The sequence below is a fragment of the Dendrobium catenatum genome, unplaced genomic scaffold, assembly GCF_001605985.2.
Source record: "Dendrobium catenatum unplaced genomic scaffold, ASM160598v2 fragScaff_scaffold_963, whole genome shotgun sequence".
NCBI classification, from domain to species: Eukaryota; Viridiplantae; Streptophyta; class Magnoliopsida; order Asparagales; family Orchidaceae; genus Dendrobium; species Dendrobium catenatum.
This window is the reverse complement of record NW_021319425.1, coordinates 490,366-510,538: the sequence shown is the minus strand read 5'-3', so window position 1 is coordinate 510,538 and position 20,173 is coordinate 490,366. Positions and strand designations below refer to the sequence as shown.

Here is a 20,173-nt window from a genome sequence, read left to right as displayed (position 1 = left end):
TTCGCAGAACCCTGGCCTTCTCCGGCGTAAGCACTGAGAAACTGATCGCCACCGGCGATCCTCCGTCTTTCACTTCTTCTACAGAATCTCTCGTCGTCTCCAGCTCTTCCGATCCTCCATGATCCCCGGTGAACACCGAGAGAAAAAGCGCGGTCCACGCGGCCGGCATACCGTATCCGCGCTTCGTTTTGGGCAGCGAAAGTTGCGAATCCGCCGCGGATTCGCAAAAAGGCTTTTTGCTAATCGCTGTGGCGCTTATCGCACTCGGCACCGGTGGCATCAAGCCCTGCACCTCATCCTTCGGCTCTGACCAGTTCGACAAGGCCGACCCCATCAAAACCCCGCAAGAGATCCTCCTTCTTTAACTGGTTATTCTTTACGCGAGAGAACTTCTAACGTTCAATTTGAGCGGCTTTTGATGTCGCACGAACAGCCTCCTGTAATACACCGCTAATGATTCCGAGAAATTTTTTATGTTCAGCTCAAAATCAACCAAACATCATAATTTAAAAAATGCGTGTAATTAAATTACTTTACCCTCCTAATTCTACATACCAAACAGCCCGTTAGTAAATTATATTTTAGTAAAATTAGGAAGCTATAATTTTTAATTACGTGAACACAGGGAGTACTAAGTCGTTATCATTGTGTCACATGGAATGACTTGGCAAGCTGAGATTTAGAAAAATATCAAGGGGTTTTTTACATGTATAACACTTAAAACTGTCATATTTACCTATTAAACACCGAAAGTTACCTATTTACTAATATACCACCTTAAGACACTCCGTTCCCTTCCGTCTAAGCAAAGCGGAAATAGCACGGGAATCTACTCTCTTCTTCGTTGATATTGGCGCTGAACCATCTCTCTCACATTTGTCTTCCTAGGTCGGAGAAATAGCGCGGGACTCTTATCTTTTTCGCGAATCCTACGTTGCCATTTTTCTCCCTTTCGCAACATTGCCAAGGTAAGAAAATACTATGAATCAAAATCGAGCACCGCAAATATTCGAACTGAGTGAATTGATATCATTTACCAAGAACACTTGATGTATCGGAATCGGTTTCCAACGGGGAACTCATGAACACCGTAGATAGCTAAATATTCTACAGCTTGATATATTTTTTATGAATCCACAGCAGTGTTATTGATTTTCTTGCAGAACAACAGTGTTAATGGTTTTTTTTAGAACAACAGTGTTATGGATTTTTTCTATGAATCCAACAGCTTGATATATTTTCATCAACACCGGTTTCGGTTTTGGTTTTTACAGCAGTTATATTGATTTTTTTTACACCTCTTGGCCTGAAACCTAGCTGTGAGTGGCGAACGTTTAAGAAGAGCCTAGCGGTGAGTTCCGATGGTGAAGAGGCGAACGAGTGCCGAGAGGGCGGATGTTTTAATAAGGGCGGAGTGGCGAATGGGAGAGGCAAACGAACGTCACGGAAGTGCAATAAAAGATTTAGAATGAGAGTTTGAGATGGTATATTAGTAAATAGATAACTTTAGGTGTTTAATAGGTAAATATAGCAGTTTTAACTGTTATACATATAAAAACCCCAAATATCAAATATCTTTCTTATATTAATTTTATTCAGTCAACTTCGACTAAAATAAAAGGTAAATTAGTAATTTAATTTTTATTTTGTGTAATTTAAATTTTTAGTTTATTATTTTTAATATGACTAATTTTAAATAATTAAAGGTATATTAGTAATTTTACTAATTTATTAAGTAATTCAAATATTAAGTAATTAAAAATTATAACTTATTAATTTTACTAAATCAGAATTAAGCCATATTTCAAACTATTGACGAGTGCCTAAACCCTTTAGATTGGCGACAGCACCGCCTGATTCCATCTGAAGGCAAATAGTCACTAGTGGTAATAGGTGACCGGCGATACTCTTCTCGTAATCAATGTTGAAGCCGCCGGTGATGAGATCAATTTCCCTTAAGATTGGCGACGGCACCGCCCGATTCCGACGTGCCACCTTGTTCTCATATGCTCTTCACCACATCATGCTCTTCTCTGTACTCACTACCAACATCTTCACACTATGCGCCTTAACTTGTGCACTAAAAACCCTCCACCTACGTCATTTTTAACAGCGTTAAAACTCTCTCCGTGATCTTCGAGCACATAGCTGCAACTGTAAAAATCATTTGGGCCCCCTATAAGAACTTGCTGGGTCCGCCGCTGTGCAGAAGTCATTTGTGAGTGCTTGGCCGGCTTGACTTTCTTCGGCTAAGACTGCTTCATTAAGTATATATTAAATAAATTTCCTTTGCATTAATTAGTGGCAAATATCTGAGCTATAAATATCTCCTAAGCTTCTATGCTTCTAATTGTGTGCAAAAGAAAGAAGATGAGGGACTTGAGCAACAATCCATGCCTTTTTCGCTCTGTGTTTTTTCTCCTTCTTATTGTCTCAATTTCTGGGAGTGCAGCTGTTGGCTTTAGTTGCCAATCATCATGCCCATCAGGTTATTTACAATATTATTTTATTTTATTTTCTTCTTTCACTTAAAAATATTCTAAAACTCAAAATTCAAATTTATTCCGATTCATTCGAGTATAATTTATTATATAATTTAATACATATTGCAATGGAAGTATAAGCACACGGTGAATGCGAATAACATAATATTTCTATATAAATTTTCTGTATCAGAAAGTTATTTTTAACAACTTTAAAAAAATTAATTTCCGCATAAATCCTTTACCAACACTTTTATAAAAAGTCCCAAAAGTCCCAAAGGCTTGCTTGAGATGGTTTCCTCACTACTTTATAAAAGTGTTGTACAAAAATTCATTTCTTGAAGTTATTATAATAATTAAGCAGTTTTATTGTACCAAAATTTTATGAAAATAGTGAAAAGCAAGGATCAAATAGAAATAGTAGTTAGGATTTTAAAAACAAAGAAGCAAGAAAATTGTCACAAATAAAATCAAAGAAAATTGCAAAAAGTGTCAAATAAAATTACTTGTAATCACCAAGGTCAATTAAATCAAACTCGAATATAAATCACATATGCAAGATTCGAACCCAAGATCTCTTAGTTGGTAGCTAAAACTCCCAACCAATAGACCAAGATGAACTTCATCCCTCTGAATCATTTCAATTACGCATGTAGCTCATTTGATCTATTAGTTGAGAGCTTTGACTAACAACCAAGTTATATTGTGTTTGAAACTTATGTATTTAATTGACCTTGGTGATTACAAGTAACGACCAAAATATTCATTTATTTATCTTTTTTTCTTAAAATATAGTTGATTAGCTTACTATTAGTTACACATATTAAGGTTTCATTTAGCGCGGTTTTTTAATGCTTTTTAAAATATTTCTTTTTTATTAAAAATTTATTTTAAGAAGCAGTAAAAAGTGATCTCAAATGAAGTCTAAGCATATGAAATTGATTAAGTAAACCTTTTGTTCTAAGAAATTATGATGGCCTGTACTTCAACGACAGGGTTAAAACAAAGCTGGCCGGAGTTGCTCGGAGTAGAAGCGGAAGCTGCAAAAGCTTTAATCGAGTCGGAAAGAAGTGATGTAACGGTTATTTACGTGAGCTGCGCGGATGGAATCATAACCCATGATTTTTGCTGCAATCGTGCATGGCTGTGGCTTGATCCGCCAACTCATTTTCATCATGCAAAAGTTTGCAAGGAACCGAAGATTGGCTAATGGTCCCGTACCTGCTTATAACTTTCCCTAAAAACTATGTAGTCCACTGCTGCCTTTCTTGTCTTAGCGATTTGCTGCAAATAAGAATGAAAAAAAAAAAACGAAGTTTATCCTAATCTGTTGGTTTGTTTGTTACAAGTTTTGATTATAAATCAAGGAGCAATTATTAGGTCCTTTCACTGGATGTAGAGGAAGGTTCGGTTTTAGACAAAAATAGGTCAAAAAGTGTAAATACCGAGTTTTTTGAAAAACTCGGTATTTTTTCAAAAAACTGTCCCGATGGGACCCAAAATAAATATAATCAACTCGATCTCAATCTAAATTGCATGGAAAATAGTAAATTGTGATAGATTAGGGTAAATTTGATCAGATATATTCAATTTATATGGAAAATGTTTGGAGAAAAATAAATTAGAATTTCATGTGATTCATTTTCATTAAAAAATCAAATAATTAAGAGATTAGTTTTGGGTAGATTTGAGTCGAATCTGATCTCGATTATTTGACCTAGTTCTAATTCCTTGAATCAAACACCACCTGAATCTTATATATTGATATAAATTCAGCTTTTTAGGATCCATTATCAGCACTTACATTTTTTTTAGATAGTTTTCTTATTGCATTTTTTTAAAAAAAATTTAGTATAAAATTTTTTGTACTAAAAAACTGTTGATAAAAACAATAAAAAAAGCGTAACAAAATAAAGTCTTATATGAAGGATGGTCATTTTTATATATTTAATTTTTAATTATTTTTTTGAACTATTTTCTTTATAAAACAACAAATAAATAATTGTGGAACCATAAATAAATTGTGGAAGGAATAGGCAAAGCCATGTAAATATGGACAAAAACTACTTTTTTGAGAATGACAATAATAATATTAAAAATATGGACAGCTTTTTTATTTTATTTTATTTTATGAATTTCTAACGCTAGCCTTGGCCACAATTGAAAGGCATCTTATTAATGAGAATGCTCATGCGAGTTTATTTGATAAGGCCAAGTTTTTTTTTACGCTTTCATTTAGGAAAATTTTTTTATTGCTTATTAAAATAAAATTTTAATAAAAAATTTAAAAAATAATAAAATAATGTCTCAAACTAAACCTAAATCTCCAGTTCTTATTCGCTTAAGTCAAAATAAATTCCCATCATCAACTACCGTGGCTTCCTCTTCTTAAGAGCTATTTTGAGCACCAAAATTCACAGGACTTTGGGCGTTTTTTCTCTCCTTTCTCTCCACTTTTACTATGCAAAAATGAATTTTTGAGATGGAAATGTGACTTTTGGAATAGGAATCAGGTGGTATAAATTCTTAAAAAATGGAGGTGTGAAGAGGGAGGGGGTGTATGTAGAAAAATATTTAGCGAAGAAAGTAATATATTTCTTATTGCGAGCTAGAATATACGCGGAGATAGAGTTAGTAAATTTCCGTCTCAGCGTTGTACGGATATCCAACACACAAACAGAAAAGAAAAAGAAACCCCAGGATTTTTACGTGGAAAACCCTAAAAGGGGAAAAACCACGGGGTCACGCCCAGTTGAAAAAGTTTCACTAGTGTTTGTTTGAAATACAGGAGGCTGACTCGTCCTTAAAATTTAGGACAATCAGATTACAATAAATCTTTTAGGATTGAAAATCAGTTACAAAGTCGGGCAGAGTTCTGGCGTCGTTCCGAAGTTGAGCAGAATTTTGGCGTCGTTTGGAAGTCTGGTAGAATTCTGGCGTCGGGCAGAATTCTGACGTCACTTGGGAAGAATTCCGGCGTCACTCGGGCACCCAGCAAAATTTCGGCGTCACTCGGGCGTCGGGCAGAACTTCGGTAGTGGTCGAGGAGGAGTTATTCCCTTCTATCATTCTCTTCTCTTCTTCTTGTTTCTTGCTTCTTGCTTCTTACTTGTGGCCCCTCTCATGTGAAATGAGGGGTCTATTTATAGATTTTATGGAGTAGCATAACTTGTAAATAGGTGTGAGATCAGGGGCAAATAGGAAGTGGTCGAGTGGACGGTTGATATTGAATCCCTTGATCATGCACCGTTCGTAAGACATTTGAAGGTCTTAATGATGTTCGAATTCAGCGATCTTGGGCTCGTTGGATTCGTCTCGTCGAACCGTTCGATTCGACTATAAGATCGTCAAAATCGGAGACCATTTGGTAACTCAAATTGCTGTATGAACTTTCCAACAGCACTTTGGGTGCTTGATTTGGGCTCATTTGGGCTCGGATTGATTTAATTTTGTGTCGTTTGGTTCGTGTTTCTGAGACACTCAGTTCGACTATAAGTTTGCTGAAATCGAAGTTCTGGTGATCCTGAATTTAATTTTTGAAGTTTCCGGGTTGATTTTGCCTCGAGATTCGTTCCCTATCAAGATAAGTTTTTGATGATATATCATTTCTAGTGAGTAAATGGTTCTTATTTGATTATTCCTTATCACAAAGTACTCGTTTCTTTATTCAATATATATAACACACGAGGTGCATGAACTGGCAGCCCACACATAACCCAAGAATTCTTTGGGTGAGGATCACCACATGAAATCCTTTATGATACAGCAACCCAAAACAACTGAGTAAGAACTCAAATATTATTCATCTCCAATATGGCCATATAAGAGTTGGTTATATATTTATAGCCAAAGGAATCAACATAAGAGATTACATGCCATCATAAAAAACATTATATCTATATAGTTATACTAAGATTTAACAATCCTGAAGTTAACATGATTAAGCGGCTCAACTCCGGCGTCAAATATTGATAGAAATCTCATCGATGATATTTCTTATAAAATGTTAAAGAATACAATAAATTAGAATTCCTTTCATCACAAGGTACTTGTTGATAGGTGCAACGTCAGAAACTGAAAGTCTCAATATGAGCAAGACGAAGAATCTTTTTCAGCCAATGATTGTTCTTAAAAACTTTTATGAATTTATTAGTGAGTATGCGCCCACTTCTCTGCGCTTTCCTGGATAGAATTTATTTTGTAACCGCTGAATAATTATTGCGAACGAAATAAAAAATTATTGTCTATCGTCTATAAAGGAAGAAGAATATATAGCAGTGAAAAATATGAATATACTTTTACTTAATATTAAATAGAAAAAAAAACATTAAATCCAATATTTCCGTGCATGAACAAGCCAGAATTTGAATCCAGTTTTTCCATTGAACGTGGACAAAAACTATACGTCTGTTAATGCGAATTCATTAATTATCTGTAGAATCAGAAGTTTCCATCCCCCTCCTTTATGTAATTTTATGTCTCTTCAGTTTTTCCTCCTTCCAAAAACATTCTCCCATTTTTTTTTTTAACACTATAAATATTAAACACCTGTCATTCACCTTCCTACCCGACAGCAAACCGACAATCAAGTAGTACAATCTACTCATGGCATCGGCCACCCTTCTCCTCCTCCTTTCCTTCCCTTTCCTTGCCATCTCTGGTCACTCATCCTCCCTCCAAAACTACATCGTCCATGTACGCCGCCCGAACAACCTTTTCAAGTCCGACAACACCAGACTCCAAAGATACTACCTTTCCTTCCTCCCCGCAAGTCCCACCATTTCCTCTTCTTCCCGCTTGCTCTACTCTTACCGCGAAGCCATCACCGGCTTCGCCGCCCAGCTCACCGCAGAGGAAGCCATTTCCATGTCATCCAAACCCGGCTTCCTCCGCGCCTATCCAACTCCAACCTACAAACTGACGACCACCCACACCCCCACCTTCCTTGGACTCCGCTCAAACACCGGCCTTTGGCACCATTCCAACCAAGGCGAAGGCATCATCATCGGAATGCTCGACACTGGAATCGCTTCCAACCACCCTTCTTTCGCCGACGTCGGGATTCCCTCAGCTCCTCCCCACTGGAAATCACCATGCCAGCTTCCACCCTCCGCACCGTGCAACAATAAACTCATCGGCGCGCGCAGCTTCGTCGGAAAGAATGCCTCTGACTTCCACGGCCACGGCTCTCACACCGCAAGCACTGCCGGCGGCAACTTCGTAGGCAACGCTAATGTGGTTGGTCAAGCCAACGGCACGGCTTCCGGCATCGCTCCGCGCTCGCACGTTGCAATTTACAAAGTCTGCGATCTAGAAGGCTGTAGCGGAGCTGATATAACCGCGGGGTTCGATTTTGCGATACAAGATGGCATTGACGTGGCTTCCCTTTCCCTGGGAGGCGGCTCAGCTTCTTTCGCTACTGACCCTATCGCCATTGCGGGTTTCCGCGCTTTTCAGAAAGGAATTACGGTTGTCTGCGCCGCAGGTAACGATGGGCCGTATTCGGGATCTCTCTCCAACGAAGCTCCGTGGCTTATCACCGTCGGAGCTTCAACGTTGAACCGGATTCTCAAGGCCGTTGTGCGTCTCGGGAACGGGGAAGTGTTTGTGGGGGAAGCTCTGTTTCAGCCAAGAAAATTCTCATCTCGGCAACAATTTCAGCTAATTGCGCCCAATTCATGCGATAAACACCCTGCCGCAAGCCTGAAAGGGAAGATAGTTCTCTGTGAATCAGTCGCCAATATCCCCGCGATTAAGGCTGCAGGGGGAGTGGCGGTCATACTCAAGAATAATAAAATTGTGGGCGCAACGATCGTGCTTGATCTCCAATCAATGCCTTCTTCTTCAGTCACCTTCGAAGACGGAGCTAAAATCTCCGCATACGCCGGCTCGGCTATCAATCCGACCGCCTCCATAGAGTTCTGCGGAACAGTGATAAGTAATAATTCATCTCCTTCGGCGCCAATGGTGGCTTATTTCTCATCAAGAGGTCCCAGCTTGTCAAGCGCCGGGATTCTTAAGCCGGATATCATAGCCCCTGGCGTCAACGTGCTAGCCGCTTGGCCCAGGCCTATTAGCAAAGATAGTAACCACAACGGCGAGAGCCGGCGAGAGGCTGAATTCAACATCATCTCAGGGACGTCTATGGCGACGCCGCATATCTCAGGAGTGGTGGCTTTATTAAAAAAGGCTCACCCAAACTGGTCTCCCGCAGCGATCAAATCCTCCATAATGACAACGGCTGACATGGTGGACGATAGGGGCAAGCCAATCATGGACGAGAAGCTGAAGCCTGCGGACTACTTCGCGTTGGGTGCTGGGCACGTTAACCCGCAGAAAGCGATAGACCCGGGGCTGGTCTACAACATCTCCGGCGATGATTACATTCGATATATCTGCGGCGTGGGATATTCGGACGACGATGCAACAATAATTGCCGGACGGGAAGTGAGCTGCGCTCGAGTGGGGCAAATAGCGGAGGCCGAGCTGAACTATCCTTCCATTTTGGTGGCGATGAATGGAACGAAGATGACGGTGAATAGGAAGGTGACGAATGTAGGGGAGGCTGGGTCGAGATATAAGGTGGAAGTTGAGAGTCCAAAAGGTGTTAAGGTGAAGGTGAAGCCGCAGAAGTTGAAGTTCAGAGAGGTGGAGGAAGAGAAAAGCTTTTCTGTGACTTTCAAGAGAATTGATGGTGCAACGGAATTGCGGAGATGGGCGCAGGGAAGTTTGAGATGGGTGTCAGCGAAACGCGTGGTGAGGAGTCCAATTGTGGTGACGTTGAAGGTTTAGTGAGTGGATTGCTTTGAATTTTTAATTACTTTTATCTAAGTTTATGCGTTTTAGGTGCTTATTTTTTATCTTTTATTTTATTGTGGGAAATGGTGACTTCGTACATTAGTTTATTTTCTAAATTTAAAACATGAAATTTTCCCTTGCAACCAACATGTTTTTATTTTTAGAATAATATTTATATTATATATATTTCATAAATTTTTTATATTATTATCATTTTTAAAAAAAATTTAGCAGATTAAAAAGATTAAATAATGGATTTATAAAACTTTTTTATCCCTATACAATTTTTTTGGGAATATAATGCCGCTATTCAAAATGTCTATTTTTCAAAAATAATTAAAATAATTTTTAGTGTACATAACCCAATGCGTAGCGGCTTGCTGAAGGAATAGGATGATTGTGAATCTCTAATGATCTCATCTTCTAAATATGAAATTATCAAATATTTGATAAATTTTCTTATCATCCACCTAAAGGCTATAAAAAGGCTATAAAAAGAAAGAAATAATTGCACAATCTAAGAAATATTTACTTTTTCCTCAAAGGGGAGGATTTGTTTTTTTTTTATTTTATTTATTGACTTCTAAATATGAATGGTTGGATAATATGTAGGAACCCATAGGTAAAAAATCTTTCTCCCTTCATAACCTTGTAAGCAAGTCTTAATTAAGATGTAAGGTTAATAATGAGGAGGTGCTTAGCCTACCAATTGTCTAAGATAAGGTGATATACCTTTAAACAATTACTTGCATATTTTTATCCAGGGAACCATTTAGAGGAATCTACGTAATATAAGTACTAATCCTTTTGTTTATGCCTATAATAATGATGAGGATATTAAATTAGAAAGAAAAAAAAAACTACCAAATAATATGGTTTTAAGGAGCTAAAGGCACCTATCCATGGAGAAAATTTTGAGCTTCTAACCATAGAAAAAAAGTATATCAAATCTAGAAGCAATTAATAAAATGTTTTGATAATAGGTTTTGAAGCGAGAGGAAATATGATATAAATAAGAGGAAATGTTGTAGATTTAAAACCTAAAATGATCATGCGCATAATATAATATTGGTCATGCTAATATGAAATTTCATGTAAAGGTTGAAGGCACTGTTAAAGGTATTAAGAATGATGTAAAGCTAAAACAGAGGACTAGTTCACTCAATTACATAAATATCTCCAACATATATAAGTTATGAAATCTATAGATAAGAACTATCAATTGAGAAGACAGTCATGATTCATCTTAAAAGAGGGAAGGTTTTGCATCGATCCTCTCTCTCTCTCTCTCTCTCTCTCTCTCTCTCTCTCTCTCTATATATATATATATATATTCTCTTTCTCTCTCCTCAGATATTTTGTTTTATAAAAAGTTTTTCTCTCTCCTCAAATCGAGCTGATTTCCTTATAACATCAGTCTGATCGGCCCGGCCGATCGCCACATCGTCCAGGACGATGTGAACAAAATCCAATCGTCTAGGACGATATTTCAGGCCGATAATTAGTTTGCCAAAAACCCTTGCTCTCGGGATTTTGCCATGCATTGATCGTCCCAGGACGATCCCAAATCGTCCTGGACGATCCTGGGAGAAAAAATCAGATCCAAAAAGAAAAAAACAAAGGAACGAGCTCTCACATTTTGAGCCCGGGGAACTGATTTAGTGCAGTTTTAGGTTTTTAAATATTTTCAAAAAATAGACGTTAGAGCCAAATTTATAATATAATTTGAACTAAGGACTTCTAATTTTTAGTTTATATAGAAAACATTCAACTTGTTGCGTCCTGGAATATTCGTGATGATAGAGAAATATTAATTTTAACGTCTTAGCTTTATACGAAGATCTAGCATACAATCAGATAAGAGAGAGATATATCATACAATATTCATAAGAGACCAATATTTTTTCGTGTGGAAAACTATCAATGGGGGAAAAACCACGGGCCTGACTCAGTTTGAATGTATCCACTATTATATACAGTCAATTACAAATGAGGCCCTTCCTTGGGGTAGAAGTCTGACAAAAGTTCGCCGACTGACAAAAGTTTGGAGACGGGCGGAAGTTCGTTGTCTGGTGGAAGTCCGATGATAGACATAAGTCTGACGACATGTGAAAGTTCGGTGTCGGGTAAAAGTTTGACGATTGACAGAAATTCGGTGAAGGGTGAAAGTTCGATGTCAGGTATTCCAACGAAATTCTGGCGACGGGCAGAAGTTCGGCGTAGGGTAAAAATCCGACGAAAGTCTGGAGACGGGCGAAAGTCCCGGGTCAAGTAGGAATATGGCGACTGGCGGAAATCCGGCGTAAGGTAGAAATCTGATGAAAATTCGGCGACGAGCAGTGGCCGAGAGGTGGTCGAGGAGGAGCTTGGTGGCAAAAGAAATCTCTGATTTCTCTTCCTCTCCTCCCTTCTTTTCCTCCTTGCTTCATGGTCCCCCTCCATGAGAAATGTACATGCAGCCTATTTATTATTTTCTATGAGTGGCATGGCCAGTAAATAGGTGCAAGATCAAGGATAAATTAGGAGTGGTTTGAATGGATGGCCGATGTTGAATCTCTTGATCATTTACTGGACATCTGCATGTCTTAATGATATCAAAATTTGATGATCTTGGGCTCGTTGGATTCGTCACGTCGAGGCACTCGATTTGACTATAAGCATGTCATGTTTAGAAACAGTTTGGTCATCCAAATTAAGGTTTGAACTTTCTAAATATGCTTCGAGTCTTTGATTTGGACCCATTTGGGCTCGGGTTGAGTCAAATTTGGTGTCGTTGGGTTATATTTTCGAGGCGTTTAGTTTGAATTTAAGTTTGATGAAATCGGAGTTCAGATGGTCTACGTTTAATTTTTGAAGTTTCAACTTGATTTTCCCTTGAGATTCGTGCCATAATTTTTTTGATGATATATCACGACTAAAATATTTTCTTTCATTGGTGGAAAAGCATAGGATCAACTTATAGTTGCATAGCTTTTGTTGATGGAATTCTAAACACATAAATGTTAGGAACATTTCAGAGCGCACAATAATAGTTTTACAGAACCTTTGCTGATCAACAACACATAAATAGAAAGATTTTAAATAAACTTATCCTTTTAAGTTTTAATTATAAACTATAAATATCAGAACTTGACGATTTTATATTTGGACGATGGTAATTTTATTAGATATATTTTTAATTTTAAACTTTGCATATTATTTTTCAATACATCTAAATTATTAAATAATATAACTAAATTATTAGATAACATAATATTTTTATATACTATTATATTTGTGATATCTAGTAACTGAATTGTACTATTTTATAATTTAATAATATTGTCAAATAATTTAATTATATAATCTAATAATTTAAATATATTGAGAAATAATATATAATATGTAAAATCAATAACACACAAAATAAAAATAATAGGATTTACATACACGCACCCACAAATATTATGGGTATAAACGAGTCGAGTCGAGTATATATCTACCCTATCAATCTTGGTTCGTTTAACTCTTAATACCAAGCTCGAGCTCTTTTGAAAAGCTCGAGTTCAACTCATTTAATTGGCTTGATTCTTTAATTGTAAATCAAAATTTTCTTTTTTTGTGAATTTTTTTTTCTAACAGTTAATTAAAACTTGTTTTCAATTCTGAAAAAAAAAACGCACATATTTCACACCAAAACTCCACCATCCACATCATGTAACACCCAAATTAACACCAATAACACATTTTTTTAATATCGCCGTGCCACATTTTATGAGTAAGCGTATACGTCATAATGAAATTATCTTGATCGGGCACAAATCTCAGCGCAAAAAATCAAGTTGCAATTGGAAACTTCAGAAATTAAATCCGGATAAACCCGAACTCTGATTTTAGCAAGCTTATAGTCAAACTGAGCGTCTCGGAAATACGAATCCAACGACACCAAATTCGACTCAATCCGAGCCCAAATGAGCACAAATCAAAGACTCGAAGTGCTGTTGGAAGGTTCGAATCACAATTTGAGTTATCAAACGGTTTCCTATTTTGACGAGCTTATACTCGAATCGGGCGGCTCGACGAGACGAATCCAATGAGCCCAAGATCTCCGAATTCCGACATCACTAAAGCCTTCAAATGTCCAAAAAACGGTGCATGATCAAGGGATTCAATATCGGCTGTCCATTCGGCCACTCCCTATTTACCCCTGATCTCACACCTATTTACGGGCTATACCACTCCAGAAAAATTATAAATAGACCCCTCATTTCTCATGAGAGGGGACCGAATCAAGAAGAGAAGAGGAGAAGAGAAGGAAGAAGAGAAGGGAGAGAAGGAAGAAGCTCCTCCTTGACCAGCGCCGAAACCTCGCCGGACCACCGCAGGAGCCTCGTCGGACAACCGTCGGACCCTCGCCGGACCACCGCCGGAGCCTCACGGACCACCGACGGAGCTTCGCCGGACCACCACCTGAGGCCCTCACCTTCGCCAGAGGCCATCACCTTCGTCGCAACACCACCTGAGCCCCGGACTTCTGCTGGGCCACTACCTGATGCCTAAAGTTCTACCAGAGTACCGCCCTACTACAACGGTCTTTCTAACCCCAGTCTCCTGCCGACTACGGTCCTTCCGACCTCCGTCGCCTACTATGGTCCTTCCGACCTCCATCCTACCGACTATGGTCGTGCTGACAAAACAATACATCTATTGTAACTCCCACCGATCTAATACACTCTATATGATGTACTTTGTGACATCAATGCCAAGCCTTCTCCAAGAAGTGTCTCATTTGTAATATCGACTACAAATTTTAGTGGATTCATTCAAACTGGTCTAGGACCCGTGGGTTTTCCCCTTTTTAGGGGTTTTTCCACGTAAAAAACTTGGTGTCTCTTATGAAACGCTACAATCCCCTCTCACTTACTGATTGTGTGCTTGGATCTTCCGTACAATCTAAGACGTAAACTATATATTTATTAGTTCGAATATTCCAAACGCAACAAAGCTCATGCGCCAAATCTTGCCATCACCATCATTGGTGCCTGCTGTGATTTCTAGTCTTTGTTTCAGGGTTTTAGGAGGAACTTCAGGTCTAAAATGAACAATCATAAGTGACGCAATAGTAAAATTTAAATGTGAATATATAAATGAAAAATTTAAATATATATAAATAAATTCCTAAGTGGCATCTCCAACGAAAATCTCATTTTTTTCACTCCAAAATAAGTAAACTAAAAAATAATCGTGATTCATCTCCAATTGAACTCTATTTTGCACTTCTGCAAGATAACTGTCTTTTTCCTCTTTCACGTTTCTTGCAAATCCTGAGAAAAGAAAAATTTGGTAGGTAATATGCGACTGTTCACGCAATAAGAATAGTAAAAAAATGACAATCGAATGGAGCAACTGAAAGTGCCATCAAATGTTTGGGTTCATTGGAATATCCTAAAATGTTTTATTTTAATATAAATTATTCGATTAAATAAAAAATTAAAAATTTCGATTAAAATTCATTTTTCCAACATTATCTCAAAGTTATCCAGCTTTAGGCTTGATGAATATAATCTAATTTTATCTAAAAATATCATATATATTCTTATTTGAGATATTTATTATTTTTAAATAAATTTTTAGTCAAATTTTTTTAAATTAAAAATTTATTTAAAAAAAGAGAAAGAAGTTGCCCGAACCCCTATTCTCGGAAAAAAAAAAAACTCAATAATCTACTTTTTTGGATAAGCAATAACCAAGAACACACGACACACCACTACGTGTGAAACTTAGGGAGTCCTGGTCCCCACCTAGTCCGACTTCCAGCAATGGAGAGGACGCGTGTCGTCTCAAATGCCCTACCGCGCGTGGACCCAACTAACCTTTCTTTCATCCTAACGATCCGAGCCCCACTAAACGGTTCATCGAGGACGCCGTGGCCCCACATCAAGGGTCCCAACGCCCGTCACATGACGGACAACTGCGGGCCCACACCCCACCAATGCACGGTCCCACCGTTCCATCGCCCCACTTTACTTAATAACGTAAAAGCGTGGACGATTAATATATCACGCACGTGTGAACGTGACAACTGCTTCCTTCAAAATAAAGGGAAATAAACGAACAAAGCAGTGAAAAAAATAAAATTCTAAAGTAATTTCTTTGTGAAACGCAAAAAATAAGTTTTTTTTTATACTTCGATAGAAATTAATTGTTTATTTAAGACTTCGTTATACTAATAACAATTTTATACAAGCCATTGTTTTTTTTATTTTTATATAAAAACTATAAAGAGATTAATTGAAAGTTTCTAATTATTATTATTTTTTAATTATGTTTACTCATAACTACTGAAAACATGTTACAGGCGGGGATCTATTGCGACGATAAAAAATCTTTGCGAGAATCAAAATTAATGGAATTAGACTTAACGCTTTGGAAGGGAAAAAACTTTGGGTCGCATTTGATAAATGTAATATAATTTTTGGTAATTATTTATATATTATCTTCATTTTAGAATAAATTCAAACTTTTTTGAAAGATATTTTAATCATAATAAGAACATCCAAAAAAGTGAAATTTTACTTAAAATCATTAAAAAATTTAATTATTTCTATATTAAATATTTCATAAAAATTTTTGTAACTCATCGTTGCAAAATTTTAATAGGATATCTTGACATAATACTTTATCTTATAAAAATAAAATTCAGTGACAAAAATGTCAAAAATATTGAGATTATTTTGAGATAATATAAAATTTAAATAATCATTCTTCTCAAAATTTTTAAGATATTAATTTTAAGACTCAACAAATTTTGAACAGGCTTTCGTGACACAATTTCGCAAGCCAAAAATTACAGAAAGTTAATACTTGAATAGTTGAATGTCGTTTATATAAATAATATATATCAATAAAATGATTTTTTATATATAAATAATTAAAATATTAAAGAATCAAAACTATGGAAATTCGAGCTAGTCGTAAATCGCGTTTAAAACCTTGAATTAAACCCTAATGTGTAATTAAGTTAATAACTAAAATGATTAGCAGCAAATTAATCAACAAAATTAAACTCTAACCACCGGCGAGCGGCTCCGCCGAATCGTTGTCCCTCGCGTACTGTTCCTCCCCTTTCTTATCCTTCCCGTACTCTGCTTTCCCACGGTTCTGATCCATTGCTTCGCCCATTAGTTGAAGCTCGGCGTTTAGTGGACCAGCAGTCTTAGCTAGCTTCGCTGTCTGGGCATCCGTTTCAGCTGTTGCTAGGTTTAGCTCCACGGCACCGGGTAATGCAACGCCAGCGTTGAAGGGCCTTCCGGTGAACTTAATAATATGCGGCGGCGTCGGAAGAGTCCATACAGGTGCGGCCACCGGCGTCGACGGCCCGGCGCCGAGCGCGTAATTACTTGGAATCATCCAAACAGGACTAGCCCCTGGAAGCGCGCTTCCACCGCCAAACGCCAACACCGGAACCACAGCGGGCGCTGCAAGGATCGGGGCCAATCCAGTGGACAACGAAACCCCACTGTTCGACGCCGCCCTCATCGGCTGCAGCTTCCTCCTCCTTCCATCTACTGACGATGTGGTCGTTACACCGCGTCGGTCGGCTGGAGCCGACGAAACCTCGCTGGGGATTTTGAGCGTTCCATCAACAGTGGTAGCGATGGCCGGAACGGTTCCAGTTCCGGTGGCGGAGATAATTGCGGGCTCGGCGTGGTGGAGGAGCCACCGAATGGTCTCTCCGTCAGACTTGTGCCCGAGCTCACGAGTGAGCTGGAAGATCCTAGCGGCGCAAGCGGCCGGCATCCTGATCCTTCGACCACGGCCCTCCACTTTCGTGTGGCGGTCCTTGCTCCGCCCTGGCTGCCTTTTCATAAGCGGAAGCGAGCCCATGAACTCCATCGGCTCTGGCTTCGGCATAATCAAGCGGTGCGTAGTCGTCTCCGTCGACGCTGCACTTCCGCCGCCGCCCGGTTCAGCGTCAGCCTTCCTTCTGTCATCCTCCTCGTCCAGCAATTGAGAATCCATTTCTAATCAAAACGTCAAGAGAGACGATTGGAGGTTTGGGTTGGAAAGGGGCAAAAGAGTGGGAGTGGAAACCTAAAGGGGCCCTCTTTTTATGCTTGCCTATTCACCGGCTACCCCACTTTCAATCCAACGGCTATTAAAGTCGTATACCGCACCGGCCAGCTTTCGTGGCAGTTGATCGTCTGATGTAGGATGGGTCCCTGGGCAGCGATCGTTGTAGAAGGGAATCAACGGTCTAAGAAAGCCGTGGAGAAAATGAACGGGTGGGCCACAGCCTGGGTCAGTATGCTCTTCTTTTTAACATTTTTATAAGAGTCTATTAATTAGGGGTTTTATAGCTTTCCGACCTGTGACAGATTCATTGAATACCAATTATAACCACATTTCAAATCTTTTAAGACTAACTCTTTTTTAAATTGAAAAATATATAATTTATTAATTTAAATAACATAAATTATATAATTTTAATTTATAAATGAGTTTATAAAATCTTTTATACAAAAAACTACAAATAAGTACTAAAAAATAAGACTCATAAAATAATTGTAAAATTTATAATTGGATATTGGGCAAAGAAACAAATGTGACCTTCCACCATCTCCAACCGAATTATATAAGTTGTATGACGTCCGTTATTCGCTTCATTCTAACGCTAAATCTCTTGTCAAAATTTGGTAGATGAACAATGTGACGCTAAGTAGATGAACAATGATATGTCAATATTGATGTTGCACTATTCACATACGCCAAATTTTTTTGTGACAGGATTTGCCGAGAAGCTCACGAAAGAGGAGAAAGAACTGAAATTCGATTGAAGATGAATTACTACATTTTGAAATAAAATTTGAGTTTTTCGATTAGAGATGCCCTTCAATAGAGGCCAAAAAGTTTGCCCACATTAAATCTTAAGGGCTGAAGACGCACCAAAAGTGCATAAAACGGCAATTCAATAATTCCAACAAGGCCAAACTGAAGAACAACATTACCTGAAGAACTTCTTGATCTACTTTACCATATCACGAACAAACTCAAGATAGATGATAACAGAAAGAGTAAGAACACCAGCATATAATTTACAGTATTTGGATTTATTCTCGTATATATGAAATAGAGTACGAAGTTCGTTCATTAGTGTAAAAACTTGTTCGGCTTCAATTCTGGCAGCGGCTCCTCGTAGATGGTTGAGTTCATCCATGTTGATGGGGTGGTTGAGTGTGTTCCATAATAATTCCTTATGTACATCATTTTTGTGGAATGGAATGGGCTTTGGCCTTTTGGGCTCCCAAGCCCATTTAAAGATTTTATTTTTGAGAACAGAGATAAACAAGGGTATATATAGAGCACATCTAAGTATACTTACACGTGTATGCTAAGAATTGGATTACAATAATAACCCATGAGTGTCCACGTGTTCATCTTGATCTTTAAGTGTCATTTCCTTTATACTCTAATATTCCCCCATAAGCTGATGAATCCGGAGTGATCATCAGGTTGAGTAAATCAAGGTGTTGATAGTGGCTTGATAAATATGTCAGCAAGTTGATCTATTGCGTTGATAGGAAGAAGTTGTATATTGTTGCTTTGAATGTGATCGCGAATAAACCTGTGATCTATCTCAATGTATTTTGTTATAGTATGAAAAACAGGATTGTTAGTGTGAAAGTTGTTTTCCTTCCAGGATCGTTCAGGACGAAGTTGGATCGTCCTGGGACGATCGGTACAGATTGTGAAGAAAATTCTGGCAGAGAAGTTCGTCCCAGGACGAACTAGGGTTCGTATGGACGAAAATGCCTCCCGAGAGCAAATCGTCCCGGGACGATTTGGGATCGTCCAAGACGATCTGCATGGGTTTAAATGGAAACGAGATCTTTTTGAAGAGAGAGAAAAGCCCATGAGAGAGAAATTCGAAGGAAAAAGAAGAAAAAGTGATTTTTTGGGCGACTTCTGTCCGTTTCCGTCTGTAGCTGCAGTTGAGAAAGTTGACCGACTCGAAGTAAGACACATTCCGCCTTTCTCAATTTTCAGAAAAGAGGATTTTGACGACTTTTCTGTTTCTGATTTTGTTTCCGTTAGCGAATAATTGATTCTGTTTTGTACTGATAAAGGTTTTACCGCGTAACTTTTGGTATGTTTTTGAGATGATAATTGTGCACATTTTGAGTATTTTTCTGGAATATTTTTACCGGGTATTTTGAATTCTGCGGAGTTTTGATCGAATAACAATTTATCTGGATGTCTGAATTTAATGTTTCAGTACAATGAAAGTCTTAGAATAATGTTGTGTACTCTCTATGGTAATTTGGTAAATTTCTGAAACTGTGAATTTTTTGGAAAATTCCGTATACTGTCGTTATGCCGCTGATGATTTTTCTGACGAATTCTGATTTTCTGATTTGAATGAATTGTTGTGCTGTGATATCAAAAGGGGGTTATAAGGGGCCGGAATCCTTTGGGATTATGTTGTCTGGGTCCGGAAAATCTGAAAATCTGAGAATCAGTTCTGTTTTGAAAATTTCGTATATTTGTTCTCTTATGGTGCTTCAAGCACAAAGGGAGACATAAGGGGCCAGAATCCGTCGAGATTCTCTCAGTGTCAGGGGAGGGAGGCATAAGGGGCCAGAATCCGTTGAGATTCTGTTAGTGTCAAGGGAGGGAGGCATAAGGGGCCAGAATCCGTAGAGATTCTGTAAGGGTGTGGGAATCTGAAATCTGATATGTGTTTTGATGTTGAAATGTGATTTCATCTGATTTGACATATGCTCTGTACTATTATGTTTGTTCTGTACGATTTTGTATGTTCTGTGAATCTGACTTGAATATTCGGTTATGAAGTGAATTCTGTTTTCTGTGTAAGTGATTTGATTTCTATTTGATCAAGTATTTGTATTCTT

The 20,173-nt window shown here is 38.1% G+C and overlaps 2 protein-coding genes across 2 annotated transcripts; one reads left to right on the top strand and one right to left on the bottom strand.

Annotated features, from left to right (window-relative positions):
• The first annotated feature begins 7,088 nt into the window (after window positions 1-7,088).
• LOC110093186 (subtilisin-like protease SBT1.2) lies at window positions 7,089-9,275 on the top strand. Its single transcript, XM_020817999.1, has one exon. It carries the CDS (start codon window positions 7,089-7,091, stop codon window positions 9,273-9,275), a length of 2,187 nt encoding a protein of 728 aa, XP_020673658.1.
• A 6,939-nt stretch (window positions 9,276-16,214) lies between these two features.
• Window positions 16,215-17,345, bottom strand: LOC110093173 (transcription factor PCF2). The gene has a single exon (XM_020817979.2). The coding sequence runs from the start codon at window positions 17,280-17,282 to the stop codon at window positions 16,329-16,331; it is 954 nt and encodes a 317-aa protein (XP_020673638.1). The 5' UTR covers window positions 17,283-17,345; the 3' UTR covers window positions 16,215-16,328.
• Between the last annotated feature and the right edge of the window lie 2,828 nt (window positions 17,346-20,173).